The sequence below is a fragment of the Triturus cristatus genome, chromosome 9 (genome assembly GCF_964204655.1).
Source record: "Triturus cristatus chromosome 9, aTriCri1.1, whole genome shotgun sequence".
In the NCBI taxonomy this organism is placed as follows: Eukaryota; Metazoa; Chordata; class Amphibia; order Caudata; family Salamandridae; genus Triturus; species Triturus cristatus.
Window position 1 is genome coordinate 346,207,139 of NC_140592.1, and position 15,292 is coordinate 346,222,430.

At 46.1% G+C, this 15,292-nt stretch overlaps 1 protein-coding gene across 2 annotated transcripts in view; it reads right to left on the reverse strand.

The window, feature by feature from the left end:
- Nucleotides 1-1,038: 1,038 nt before the first annotated feature.
- The window catches only part of FANCD2 (FA complementation group D2), a 1,050,809-nt gene continuing 1,036,555 nt past the window's right edge, over nt 1,039-15,292 (reverse strand). For both annotated transcript variants that reach the window (XM_085625116.1, XM_085625117.1), the window contains exon 44: nt 1,039-3,636. In XM_085625116.1, coding sequence (XP_085481242.1) covers nt 3,550-3,636 — 87 coding nt within the window. In that variant the 3' untranslated portion in view covers nt 1,039-3,549. The remainder of the gene's footprint in view (nt 3,637-15,292) is intronic.

Below are 15,292 nucleotides of genomic sequence, written 5' to 3' on the forward strand. Positions count from 1 at the left end.
GCCATCATACTGATACACATCTGCCCAGTTTGGACTGCATACTTCAAACACACTCTGCTGAACTAAGTAGGGTTTTCTCTGATATTAGAGAATTATTTCTTAATACTCATTAAGAGAGGGTGTCTAAGGGCTGTGAGCTATTATTCTAACCCTGACCACTGGGTAGTCCCTCAGGGAAGAAGAGGAAGGGCCTTCATCATAAGTGCCACTTTAGTGGGGTGAAGGGGGAACGCCTTGAAGATGTGCGTGTGCAAATGTACTACATTGATTAAAATAACTTCTAGGCCTACTAGAATCATGAAACTTAGCAGGCATATGGAAGTTAATGGGCCCTTCAGATTAATAAAAGAAGACACCCATATTTAATTTAAAATATATCAGAGAACATTGTGATATACAGGAGCAGGGGGACTTTAATGTTAAAGCAATAGGAATATGTTATTATGTTTTCACAAGTCATAATATCCTTTTTGGACTGAAACTAGTGACAAAATCCTTGTGTCTGTTATGTAATAATGCTCGTCAATACAATATTTTAAAAACCTTACTTCCTACATATTCCTTCCCTTTTCAGAGAAGATATTTTCTTCTATAACATTTATTTTCTAAATTGTACTCTACTCTAACATTGGCTCTATTTTTTTCTCCTGGTTTTATTTTGGAGTGGTGAGATTAGAATACTGAAAAATACTGGTGCACATAGTTACTTTATGGAGTCGATCACTTTCTTAGTGAGTCTGTGAGATTTCCTTTACAGATTAAGTGTGGCATCTATGGACGCATTTATAAAAGAAATCTGCAAAAACACAAGGCACACATTAAAAAAAATGTTGATCAAAAGCAAGCCATTTAAGCTTTATCTTCCCCATGTAGAAATATTAGAATAATTAGGAGTGTTTCCAAAAACTTTCTGGCCATATAAAACGCTTAACCCAATTTCTCTCACCTGAGACCACAAAGAAGAACACAAACCTCAAGTTATTTTAAAGAATCTTGGTTTGGATTCATATATAAGCAGTTAAGAATCAACTGAACACATTTTAACTTAGAAAAAAGAAAACTTTTATTTTACACATACAACAGACAATAAAACACTGAAAATGAGAGAAACATATATAAGACAATTACTCAAGAATGTTTTCAAGGCCACTGCTGGTTGTTAAGAGTTTAGCAAGTGATGGGAAAATAAGAAAATGGTATTCAATCAAATCTTTCAGTTTCACAAACTTTTAAACAATTGGGGATGTCAAAGTATTGTCCAGCACAAGTCCCTTCAACCAACATCCCAGCGGAGACTTTAATATTTCAAAGGTTTGCAAACAAACACAGGAAGTAATAGTCAGCAGGAAAAGAAATGAATCAACATATAAAAATAGGAAATTACTCATATAATTGAATAGGAAAAATATCAATGCAAGCCATTACAAATATTTATGGTGATTAGGGTTACTTAACATCAGTAAAGGCTACTGGGACATACATCTTGTGTTTTTCAGAAAAAATAGCTATTCTGTTCCTTAATGTCAAAAACCCTTTTCCTTGCCTTAAACGGTTTGTAATCATATATTTTAGACTGTCCTTGGTGAAGCCATCTTTACCTTGTAATAGGAAGTGATGTTAGCAATGGGTTAAAAGTCCAGGGCTCTCTGAATTTATAGCTACAATCATGAAAAGCAAAGGGCCAAATTTACTGTAGCATTCCACCAACAAGAAAAATGCATAATTTTCATTTCCATCTTTGCTGACAGAATTTGCAAAGTGCACGTCCTGCTCCTCTTTGTTATCAATTCCCTTTTCAAGGTTTGAAGGCAGTTATCAAAGTGTATTATTACCCAAGTAAGAAAAATACTTAAAGTAAAAACAAGATTGAAAGAATTTTTGTTTTCAGAAACTTAGCAAGTGTTAAAATATTAAATATAAAGAGTTAGATATTTTATATTTGTAAACAATGAATGCCCCCTCTAAAGCAGCAGTAGAAAGCATAACTTTCCTACAATCTTAGAAAAGAGACAATTTTAAACATTGGTGAGCTCATGGTTTACTGTGGATTCCAAAGTACACATAAGGAAACCAATATTTGTATGTTTTGGAAACCTTTAACAAATCCCCAGCTATTTCAGATCTATGTATACAATGGTAATTAATTGTGCTTAAACCAAGTTGATGCATCACATGGTGACAGACATTTTATTTAACGTATATGTGACAGAAAAATAACCCAAAGCCCTAGAATGAGCAGAAGTGTATTAAATTGATTCAAGAATTTTTCGGTATAGTACTGATATTTGAACAATCAAGTTTTTTTTTAATGACTGAACTTTAAAATTAAGTATGTTGCTTAAAAAGTCGATTCTACATTTATATCTGGAATGCTAACGCCCTGCTACAAGATTCTAAAAACAGCATTATTTAGTGCCACTGCCAAATTTTAACATATACTACAAGAAGGGAGGGATTTAAAAAAAAGTGGTCTGATAGGGGAAGGGAACAAAAGGTAAAATGTACGATGACTACTGTCAGGAACAAAGGGTTGGGGAATTTATAGTGCAGCATTTGGACACACTAATGTAGCCATGAACTAAATGAAAGGCATTGCGATCTTTTCATGTGACACTGTTGATCACGTGTATAGTATTATAAACTACAACATGACTATCATGGACAATCATCCATTACTGAAAACATGTATAATATTTTAATATTAGAAAAACAGCCCTTCATTTGTATGAAAAAATGCTTTAGGAATCAAAAGGACAGATGTAGGTTTGATGAGAAGCTACTGGGAAATATTTGTATATTAACAATGCACTCAAGAATTTATCAATATCGTTAAAGACTGCAGTGAGTAAAGAACTAGGAAGACTACCTTTAAACACCACACAAATGCTTTCTTCAAAACTATAGAATTGTGTGTATCAATAACTTAAAAAAGTACAAATGTACACTTGTGTATTTGCTAATCATTTAACTATATTGTTAATGTATCCTTTGCAATGCAAAATGACCTACTTATTTAAGTAGTATATAAGCAATTGTTAGTAAACATTTTACAAGAAGAAGAAAATGTAAGGATCAGTGACTGAAGTGTAGATATGCAGCAGAATGCACATTTTTAACCAAACAGTAAAAGCACTTGTGGCTAATAGTAAGGGATGTACTAAGCAGAGGATTCAATGAATAAACCACAACTGTTGTTTCTTTGTTAACATTTCTTGGCCTACACTGGCAAGAAAGCAAATACAAGAAATTACAGAAAACAATCTGGAGCAGCACTGCCAAAGACTTTCTATCCCTCTGTTCAAGGTTGATTAATCCCCAACGTTAACATGTTATCATTAGACACAAACATTAAACTGAGCTTCCAACAGAGAATTCCTTTGATCCAAAACAGCCTTCTTTGTTTTTTGGTAGGACTGCTACAAAAGTTATGAGTTGTGAACTTAGGTACAACTTCTTTTTACTTCTTCAGCTTACTCCTCGATTACCAGTAGCAGCAATAAATAGTTTGTGCTGATACACAGCTGTTGCCTGTTATGGTGAAAGGGCGAATCAATCACTTTGAGTTGACTCCTCCTCACTTTCACCGTTTGCAGCTCCCGCGTTTTCCTCATCGCTTCCATCCTCTTCCTCCTCCTCCTAGAAAACATACACCTTGTTTAGAACAAAGATTGTTAAGAGCAACAGAAACTGGCTAAGGGGTCCTCTAATAAGCTAAGATAATTTTCTTACTGCATGTCTCGCTGTACAAACATGTTATACTTACTTGCACTATAGTTACTGGCAATAGTATCAGCAACAGATGATAGAATATACTGACAAGCAAAGACAATCATGCATATCAGAGAGCATCTTGGTCACCGGCCAACCACCTGGTATGCTCAACAAATACTCCACGAATAATCTCAAGCATCATCCTGTCCAAAAAAATGGTAAAGCCATCTCTTAACAAGGGCTACACCTTGGGGCCTGAACGTTGGATAAAAGAAGAAAAAGCTACTTACCTTTGGTAATGCTCTTCCTGGTGAATACTTTATCTAACCATAGGTTCCTCATCTTTAGAAAATTCCCCATACACCAGAATCGATCCGGATGATTTCACGGCAGTGCTCCCTTACGCCGCAATGTGGCACTGTGCTGCCCTGTGTTAGATTTCTTCTGCTCTGGAAGTGATGTAGTGGAGCCCCATATAAGTGGCACCACTGTGCACCGAAGTCAGTTTCTTGCTTGACTCATTACACGCTCTAGGATGTAGAGCAAAAAACAATTGGAGGTACTGGTGCAGACTTCCAATTTAGGACCCTTTTAGATAGTAAAAAGAGCATTCCACAGAATGGGGAGGCGGAAGAGCAGAGAGAAATTTACAGTTAGGTAGAATATCCACCAGAAAAGCGTTACCAAAGGTTAGTAATTGGTTCATCTGCTGGATTATACTTATAACCACAGATTCCTCACCTTCAGAATAGATGCCAAAGCAGTACATCCCAAGATAAAAAGTCTGTGCAGTGGGCTCAGACTAAAAGGTCCTGCAGGCCCGAAAGCTAAATAATGCTTTTCCCGTCAGACCTGGCTGCCAAGGTAGTAGTGCATGGTAAATGTGTGCACTGACGCCCAAGTTGCAGACTGACAGATGTCAAGAACAGGTGTGCCAATGCAATGGTAACAGCCTTAGCCCTGCCACAAGAGGTCTCAGGTGACTGCAGTGGGCAGGCCTGGTGTTGCCTATATGTCAACACCCTAGCGTAGGCTCGGAAGGGCTGAAATGGATGAGGAAACTGTCTGGCATGGGTTCAAAGTCCCAAAGAGCCTGCAGTGACCCTACTTTCATTAAAATGTTATAGGGTAGAGTCCGCTTTTTCACTTAACGCACAAGTTACTTACCTCCGGTAACGATATATCTGTAAGAGACATTAGTTAGTGATAGATTCCTTACCTTAGAATATCCCCAGGCGTCAGACTGGATCTGGAAAGTTTTCGTCAGCAGTACCCCTGCGCGTCGGTAAGCGTCGTCGTGCGGCTCCGCATACGTTGTTGTTGCTGAGATGACGTCGCTGGAGCTACTGAGATGCACCCACGTGTGCAGACGTCAGTTCTGCACAGGACTTTCCGCACCAGGACGCTGAGCCATGCAAGATACTAACCACTGGTGCATTGAAACTAGGGCCCTGAAAGGGATGACTTTAACCCTAGAAATCAGTTCGCAGAACGGGGAGGATGGGTGGGACGGTAAGGAATCTATCACTAACTAATGTCTCTTACAGATATATTGTTACCAACGGTAAGTAATTTGTGCATCTGAAAGAGACACGTTAGTGATAGATTCCTTACCTTGGAATAGATACCCCAGCAATACCAACCCCGGTGGTGGGTCTGCGAACCAAGATCACACCAGAAAGTCACGGAGAACAGAAAGGCCAAAGAAGCCATCTCTCTGGACTTGGCTGTTCAGGCAATAATGCTTAGTAAAAGTGTGCAGCGAGGCCCACGTAGCTGCCTGACAGATGTCTTGCAGGGGGACACAACGTCCCAATGCAGTAGTAGCTGCTGTCGCCCTGGTAGAATGGGCGCGCACCCCACCGGAGGTTCCTTTTTAGCCAGAGAATAGCTGGCTTTTATACACAAGACGACCCAGCGGGAGATAGTCCTCTTGTGTACAGCCCGGCCTTTCTTGGCGCTTACGTAGCCAACAAAGAGCTGGTCATCCACCCGGAACTGTTGTGTGCGATTCAGGTAAAATGAGAGCGCACGTTTTGGGTCCAGACGGTGGAGCCTCTCTTCTTCTCTGGAAGGACGTGGGGGCGGAAAGAAAGTGGGCAAGGTGATAGTTTGCCCGATGTGGAAGGCAGAAACGACATTTGGCAAGAAGGAAGGACGAGTGCGAAGCACAACCATGTCCGGATGAACAGGCAGAAAAGGAGGTTTACAGGAAAGAGCCTGGAGCTCACTCACGCGCCTAGCAGAGGTGATGGCAACCAGGAAAGCAGTCTTCAAAGTCAATAAACGACGAGGACAATTGTGCAGCGGCTCAAAGGGAGCGCACATCAAATAGGTAAGAACCAGATTCAAGTCCCACTGCGGCATCACAAAAGGAATAGGAGGGAAAAAGGGAGTAATGCCTTTGAGATATCTATTTACAACAGGGGACTTGAAAAGAGAGGGCTGATCAGGTAACCTGAGAAAGGCTGAGATTGCAGAAAGGTGGCCCTTTATGGTGCCCAGAGCAGAGCCCTGCCAGGCCAAAGATAGAAGGAACAAAAGAACTTCTGAAAGAGGGGCAGTAAGGGGATCCACAGCCTTTGCTGTGCACCACGCCACAAATGTGTTCCACCTGCAGGCGTATACCGATTTAGTGGAGGGACGCCTGGCTGGCAGAATGATTTCACAGACTTTAGGAGGCAAGTCAAATGGAATCAACTGTCGCCGCTCAATCTCCACGTAAGGAGGTGGAGGATGGACAGGTTCGGGTGGAGGACTGTCCCCTGTTGTTGTGACAGAAGATCCTCCCGAAGAGGCAGTCGGATCGGGGAATCGAAGCTCATACTGAGTAGCTCGGGATACCAAACTCTTCGAGCCCAATCCGGGGCCACAAGAATTACTTGGGCCCGGTCGCGCCTGATCTTCTTCAGCACTCTGGGTAGAAGTGGTATAGGCAGAAAGGCGTACAATAGACCGCAACTTCACTCATGACGAAAAGCGCGCCGAGCGAGTGCCGCCCTGGAAATTCCAACATGCAGAACTGCTGGCGCACAAGTTACTTACTTGTGTAAAGATATATCTGTAAGAGACATTAGTTAGTGATAGATTCCTTACCTTAGAATATCCCCAGGCCTCAGACTGGATCTGCAAAGGTTTCGTCAGCAGTACCCCTGCGCGTCGGTAGGCGTCGTCGTACGGCTCCGTGTACATCGCTGGCGTCGTAGCCGCTGAGATGACGTCGTCGGAGCTACTTAGACGCGCCCACTCGCGCTTACGTCAGTTCTGTACACAACTTTTCTGCGCCAGGAGCGCAGAGCAATGCCAGAGACCAACTACTACTAACAGAGAACAGTTCGCAGAACGGGGAAGATGGGCGGGCGGTAAGGAATCTATCACTAACTAATGTCTCTTACAGATAGATCGTTACACAAATAAGTAACTTGTGCATCTGAAAGAGACACGTTAGTGATAGATTCCTTACCTTAGAATACATACCCAAGCAATACCAACCCCGTTGGTGGGTCTGCGAAGTGAGATTACACCAGAAAGTCACGGAGAACTGACTGGCCAAAGAAGCCGTCTCTCCGGACCTGACTGTCAAGGCAATAGTGCTTAGTGAAAGTATGCAACGAGGACCAAGTGGCCGCCTGACAGATGTCTTGCAAGGGGACACCGCGTCCCAATGCTGTAGTAGCTGCTGTCGCCCCGGTAGAATGGGCGTGTCGCCCAACCGGAGGTTCCTTTTTAGCCAGAGAGTAACAGGCTTTAATGTGCAAGACAACCCATCGGGAGATAGTGCGCTTGTGTACAGCCCGGCCTTTCTTGGCACCCACGTAGCCAACAAAGAGCTGGTCATCTATCCGGAACGGTTGTGTGCGGTTGAGATAGAACGAAAGTGCACATTTTGGGTCCAGATGGTGGAGCCTCTCCTCTTCTCTTGAAGGGTGCGGAGGCGGAAAGAAAGTGGCAGAGTGACAGTTTGCCCGAGATGAAAGGCAGAGACTACTTTTGGTAGAAAGGTGGGACGTGTTCGAAGCACAACCTTGTCCGGATGAATCGCCAGGAAAGGAGGTTTACAGGAAAGAGCCTGGAGCTCACTCACCCGCCAAGCGGTGGTGATGGCCACCAGGAAGACAGTTTTCAAGGTTAATAACCGCAAAGGACAGTTTTGAAGAGGTCCAAAGGGACCGCACATCAGGTATGTGAGAACCAGGTCCAAGTCCCATTGAGGCATTACAAAAGGAATAGGAGGGAAAAGGTGGGAAAGGCCTTTGAGAAATCTATTGACAACCGGGGACTTGAAAAGAGAGGGCTGACCAGGCAGCCTAAGAAAGGCTGAAAGAGCAGAAAGGTAGCCCTTGATAGGGCCTAGAGCAGAGCCCTGCTGGGCCAAAGAAAGAAGGAACAATAGGACCTCAGAAAGAGGGGCAGCAAGAGGATCTACAGCTTTCGCCGTACACCATGCCGCACATTTCTTCTACTGACAGACGTATACCGTTTTAGTGGAGGGACGCCTGGCTGCCAGAATTACATTACAGACTTCAGAAGACAAGTCAAATGGAATCAGCTGTTGCCGCTCAATCTCCACGCAAGGAGGTGGAGGCTGGACAGGTTCGGGTGGAGGACCGTCCCCTGTTGCTGCGACAGGAGATCCTCCCGAAGAGGCAGTCGGATCGGGGGATCAATGTTCATACTGAGTAGCTCGGGATACCAAACTCTTCGAGCCCAGTCCAGCGCCACAAGAATGACTTGGGCCCGGTCGCGTCTGATCTTCTTCAGCACTCGGGGTAGAAGTGGTATAGGCGGAAAGGCGTACAATAGACCGCAACTCCACTCGTGACGAAAAGCATCTCCGAGCGAGTGCCGCCTTGGAAATTCCAACACGCAGAACTGCTGACATTGCGCGTTCTCTTCGGTGGCGAATAGATCTAACCAATGTTCTCCCCACTGCTGAAAGAGACCTTGCACCACCTCCGAGTGAAGACGCCATTCGTGATCCAACATGCGCCTGCGGCTGAGTTCATCCGCCCTGGCGTTCAGTGTACCTGTCAGGTGTTGAACCACCAAAGAAATGCCTTGAAGTTCCAGCCACGTCCAGAAACGCAGAGCCTCCTGACATAGGGTGCACGATCCCACCCCGCCCTGCTTGTTGGAGTACCACATGGAGGTTGTGATGTCTGTGAACACCTGCACTACTCTCCCCTTGACAGAGGGGAGGAATGCTTTCAGTACAAGTAGGATTGTCCTGAGGTCCAAAAGATTGATATGGAGCTTGGACTCCGCCGGAGACCAGAGGCCTCTGCCATGTGTCTGCCCCATCCCGCGTCCGTCACTACTGTGTGCTCTGGTTGGGGAAGAGAGAGGGATCTGCCGCTGACCCAACGCTGGTTCGTGAGCCACCACTGCAAGTCCTGTGCAGTGCCCTCCGAGATCTGGACGTAGTCAGACAGGTTCCCCCGATGTTGCGTCCACTAGAACTACAGGTCCCACTGCAGAGCCCGCATAAGCCATCTGGCATGATAGATCAGCAGGATGCAGGAGGCCATGGGGCCCAGCAGCCTCAGGGTCTTCCTGACCGAAACCCAGGACCAGGGCCGAAAGATCGGAAACATAGCCCGAATGTCCCGGACTCGCTGTTCGGGAGGATAAACCCAAAACTGTGCTGTATCCAGAACCGCTCAGATGAAGAGGAGCTTCTGAGAGGGAATCAGGTGCGACTTTGGCACGTTGATGGAGATCCCCAGCAAATGCAGGATGTCGGCCGAAGTCTGGAGGTGGGAGACGACTGCCTGGGGTGAGCCCGCCTTCAACAGCCAGTCGTCGAGATAGGGGAAGACTGAAACCCCTGATCTACGCAGATGAGCTGCCACCACCGCCATCACTTTCGTAAACACACGAGGGGCGCTGGTAAGGCCAAAAGGGAGCACGGTGAACTGAAAATGCTTGTGGCCTTCAGTGAACCTTAGGTAACGCCGGAGGGCCGGCAGGATGGGTATATGAAAGTAAGCATCCTGCAAGTCCAGCTATACCAGCCAGTCTTGTGGATCTAGGGCAGACAAGATTTGAGCAAGCGTGAGCATCTTGAACTTATCCTTCCGGAGGAAGCGATTGACGTTCAGGAAGTCTAAGATAGGACGCAAGCCCTTGTGCTTCTCTGGAACCAAGAAGTAGGGGTAATAACAACCACAACTTACTTCTAGCGCCGGAACGTGCTCGATGGAACCCTTGGCCAAGAGGGCCGCAACTTCCTGCTGGAGAAGTGCCATGAGATCCCCGACATGCGGTGGTACTGATGTGGCATAGCTGGAGGGGTAGGCTCGAAGGGGAGGGAGTAGCCACTTCGGACTATCTGTAAAACCCACCTGTCGGAAGTGATGGTGCGCCAGTGGGGGAAGTGATGGCGAATCCTGCAGCCCACTGGCGTTTGGTGGACACTGCGAATCTAGCCCACTCTGCACCCGCCAAAGCCGGCCCGAGCTAGAGTGGAAAAACACCACAAGGTGGTCACGCTAGCGATCCTGACCCGAGATCCGACGACCCTTGACCTGCCTCAAGCCTCCAGCCGACGCCTGCAGTCGAAACGCAGAAGGACCCTCTAATCGCGACCCGGAGCTGGTAAGAAGATCCGACCCCTAATGCCCGACGCCCCATGGCCTTGTGTGCCCAAACCAACGGTGCCTAACCAACCATTAACTTCCCAACTTACCTCTCGAAGTGGTGGTCGCACTCAGAAGTCCTTCATCTCCCTGCCTGCAGTGCTTTTGCAAACCGGAGATGCTCTATTGAAAACAACAGGGCACCCGACCTCGAAACATCACTTTGCACCCGACCGCCTCAGTGCCGCTGAGGGTGCACCTTTTGTGATACTTTGTTTCTCCATTTGCCCTGACCTAAACCCTAGGAGCTCTGCTCCCACAACCCAGTGGCCTGCTTGCCAGCAGCCACCAACCGGAAGCCTCCTATCCCCCATTGGATAACATTGGGCCTCAACACTCTGCACCCGGCCGCCCTAGTGCCGCTGAGGGTGCAACAACAGTGCATCACTGACCCTGGGGGACCCCGAGTCTAACCCCAGAACCTTAACTCCCACAGTTGATTACTTACCTGGGAACCGTTAACCTGTTCCTCCTCAATAGGATAACATTAACAATTTTCTTCCAAAAAGTTTCTAAGTGTGGAGTTTTGATATTTAAAAAATAATCTGTAAAAATCGCACAAATTACCAAAACGTATTTACTTACCTGTATGCAGGAAATGTCCCAGTACTGAATCTAGGTATCCAGCACGGAGTTAGAAAAGTAACGTAAATAGTAACTTACCTATAATTTACTGAAAAAAGCTTATTCATTTCAATGTACTGTATTTGCTAAAGTGTTGCAACCTACTGCATCCCTTGTAAATCAAACAAAGTACAATTTCTATTGCATTTTCAAACTGTTCTATATTCAGCAACTTATTACTGAAAAGTATTTAATGCTTACCTATGCCAGGCTTGCTTGGTTCTAAAAATAAAACAGTATATTTTTTTATACAAAAACAATTGGCCTAGAGTTCAGTTCTTGAGTGTGTGAATTCATTTGCTGACTGAGTGTGTACATCAAATGCTTAACACTGTCTTCTGATACTGCCTTACTGCTCAACCACTCTACCACAAATAGAGAGTAAGGTTCTATCTAACTTTAACCTCTGCCTACCTCTGGGGTCACTTGAACTCTAAACACACTATACCTCATTCTGGTGTGGTATATATAGAGCCAGTTTCCTACATTGGTGGATCAGCGGTGGGATACACAACTTGCATTTGTTGAACTACTTGTTTACCACCTGATCACACAACAGAACTCTTAAATTGTCTTTAGAATTCTGATTTTTTTTCAAATTGTCTTTTTTACCAAACTACTAAAAGTCTTGTTAGGGCCTTACTAAAGTCCCTTTAAAATTTTAGAAAATAAAAAGTCACTGTAGTCAAGGGTAGAGGGCTTAGAACTTTTTTGTTAGAATGTCTCAAAATAAGAACCCAGCTATTAGTGAAGATAACCATAATGACATACAGGACATGGTTGAGGAGCTTGACCTCAACCCTTACCTTCACTTGTCTTTCCAGGAAATAAGGTCCTTATGTAAAATTAAAAACATAGCAATGGGCCCACATCCAACCAAACCAAGGCTCCAAGAGCTGTTGGCTGAGTATGCAAAGGCACACCCTTCTGAAAATGGTGATGACCAACCAGAAGAGGAAGGAGTTGAGGAGGCTGGAGATAGGCACCCACCTCCATCACTTCCTAGGGAAGGAAGGGACCCTCTACCCTTACTTCCAAGAATTAAACTCAGGGGACCTAGAGGCCACACATGTGGTTCAGGTCCTGGTGAGGTCATTGAGGGAATCTTCAATGAGGAGGACAGCCTTTTAGTAAGGCTGGCCAAAAGACTGGATCTAGAGTCCAGCCTCCTAGCTCTAGAGAAAGAAAGAAAGGAGATGGGTTTAGCACCTATCAATGGTGGCAGCAATCTAAATAATAAGGATAAAGAGCAACCTTATGATCCTAAAATCCCCAAATGGATTGTCCCTGAATTTGAGGAGGGTGATGACATCACTAAATGGTTCACAGCCTTTGAGAGGGCTTGTGAAATGAGAAAGGTGAAGTAACCTCTCTCGGGGGGGGGGGGGGGGGCACTACTGTGGGAACTGTTCTCTGGTAACTGCAGAGACAGACTCCTGACCCTCTCTGGGCCAGATACGGGATCTTATGACCTCATAAAGAGAGCTCTGATTGAGGGATTTGGACTCACGACTGAGGAGTACAGAATTAGATTCAGGGGGGCTCACAAAACCCAAATCCAGTCTTGGATTGATTTTGTAGACCACTTAGTAAAGACACTAGATGGCTGGTTAACTGGACACAATGTGCATGACTTTACTGGACTTTACAATTTGTTTATTAAGGAACATATTTTAAGTAATTGCACAAATGAAAAGTTACATCAGCATTTGGTAGACCTAGGTCTAATTTCTCCCCAAGAATTGGGAAAGAAGGCAGACCATCTGGGTCAAGACTAGAGTGACCAAGACGACCACTGGGGGTGACCAAAAGAAAGGGGTTACAAAACCTCCCCAGGGGAAAGGTGGTGAGAATCCCCAAGATACAAAGTCTGAGTCTTCTAAAGGGCCAAAAAACCTGCACAGGGTGGTGGGTCCCAAAACACTCCCTATACTCCAAAACCATATAGGGAAAAGAACGTTGATCCTGCAAAGGTCTGGTGTAATAACTGTAAGAAGTTGGGACATTTAGCTGGAGACAATGCTTGCCCTAGCAAAAAGGCCCCTAGTCCTACAGCTACAGCTACTCCTGGTGTAGTAAGTCTCCAGATGGGATCAACAGTGTGCCCAGAGCAAATCAGGTTGCACACTGAAGCAGTTCTAGTTTCAGAGGGGGGGGGGCGGGGGGGGGGAGAGAGTTAAGTTTGCCACTGTAGCTGTGTGGCCACCCAACTTACAGAAATACTTACATTACCTTTGGATTAATGGTACTAGGATAGTGGCTCTGAGGGATAAAGGTGCCAGTGTCACTATGGTGAGAGACTCATTGGTTTCCCCTGAGCAATATTTGATTGGGCGTACTTACACAGTCATCAATGCTGACAGTGTTACCACTAACCATGCAATGGCTATGGTGACATTAGACTGGGGGGTGGGGTGGATGTGGGGGGCTACTGGCCTGAAACAGGTAGTGGTCTCTCCAAAGCTACCAGCTGCATGTCTGCTTGGTAATGACCTGGAAACCTCACCCTGGGCTGAGGTTGAACTAAAAAACCATGCAGCAATGCTGGATATCCCTGAATTGGTGTGTGTAAAGAACAAGTTACTTACCTTCGGTAACGATGTATCTGTAAGAAACATTAGTTAGTTAGATTCCTCACCTTAGAATATCCCCAGGCGTCAGACTGGATCCGGAAGATTTTTCGTCAGCAATACCCCTTGCGCGTCGCTAGGCGTCGTCTGCGGCTCCGCGTCCGTCGTCGGCGTCGTGCGCCGGAATGACGTCGGAGTACTTAGACGCCGCCCTCGCGCGCTGACGTCAGTTCTTGTACATAGCTTTCCGCGCCAGGAACGCAGAGCCATGCAAAGACCGACACTGGTGCCAAAAATAAAATCTAGGGGCCTGAAAAGGATAACCTTAACCCTAGATGTCAGTTCGCAGAACGGGGAGGATGGGTGGGTCGGTGAGGAATCTAACTAACTAATGTTTCTTACAGATACATCGTTACCGAAGGTAAGTAACTTGTTCATCTGAAAGAAACACGTTAGTTAGATTCCTCACCTTAGAATAGATCCCCAAGCAATACCATCCCCGGTGGTGGGTCTGCGAACCAAGATCACACCAGAAAGTCCTGGAGGACAGAACGGCCAAAGAAGCCATCCCTCCGGACTTGGCTGTCAAGGCAATAATGCCTGGCAAACGTGTGTAGCGAAGCCCACGTCGCCGCCTGACAGATGTCCTGCAAAGGGACACCCCGTCCCAAAGCAGTAGTAGCCGCTGTGGCCAGAGTAGAATGGGCGCGCAGCCCAACAGGAGGGTCCTTTTTTGCCAAGGAGTAACAAATTTTGATGCACAAAACGACCCACCGTGAGATGGTCCGTTTGTGCACAGCTTTCCCCTTCTTAGCAACCACGTATCCAACGAAAAGTTGGTCGTCCACCCGGAACTGCTTTGTGCGGTCCAAATAAAAGGAGAGCGCACGTTTTGGGTCCAGACGGTGGAGCCTCTCTTCCTCTTTGGAAGGATGCGGAGGCGGAAAGAAGGTGGGCAAGGTGACAGACTGCCCAAGATGAAATGGAGTCACCACTTTCGGAAGAAAGGAGGGACGAGGCCGAAGGACAACCTTGTCCGGATGAACAGAGAGAAAAGGAGGCTTTGAAGATAAAGCCTGGAGCTCACTCACCCGTCTAGCCGAGGTGATGGCTACCAGAAAAGCAGTCTTAAGCGTCAGCAGACGATGAGGACAATTATGAAGAGGCTCAAAGAGAGCACACATTAGAAATGTGAGAACAAGATTCAAGTCCCACTGAGGCATTACAAAAGGGACAGGAGGGAACGTGTGAGTAATGCCTTTTAGAAATCGTGTAACGACAGGGGACTTGAAAAGAGAAGGCTGATCAGGAAGCCGCAGGAAGGCAGAAATGGCAGCAAGATAACCTTTCAGGGTGCCCAGGGCAGAGCCCTGCCGGGCCAAAGAAAGAAGAAAGAGGAGAACCTCAGAAAGAGGGGCGGAAAGGGGATCCACAGCCTTTGCTGTGCACCATGCCACAAATTTGTTCCACCGGCAGGCGTATACCGTCTTTGTGGAGGGACGCCTGGCTGCCAGAATGATATCACAGACTTCAGGAGGCAAGTCAAATGGCATCAACTGCCGCCGCTCAATCTCCACGCATGAAGGTGGAGGCTGGACAGGTTCGGGTGGAGGACCGTCCCCTGCTGCTGCGACAGAAGATCCTCCCGAAGGGGCAGACGTATCGGAGGATCGGTCAACATACTGAGTAGCTCGGGATACCAGTACCTTTGTGCCCAATCCAGAGCCACCAAGATGACTTGGGCCCGGT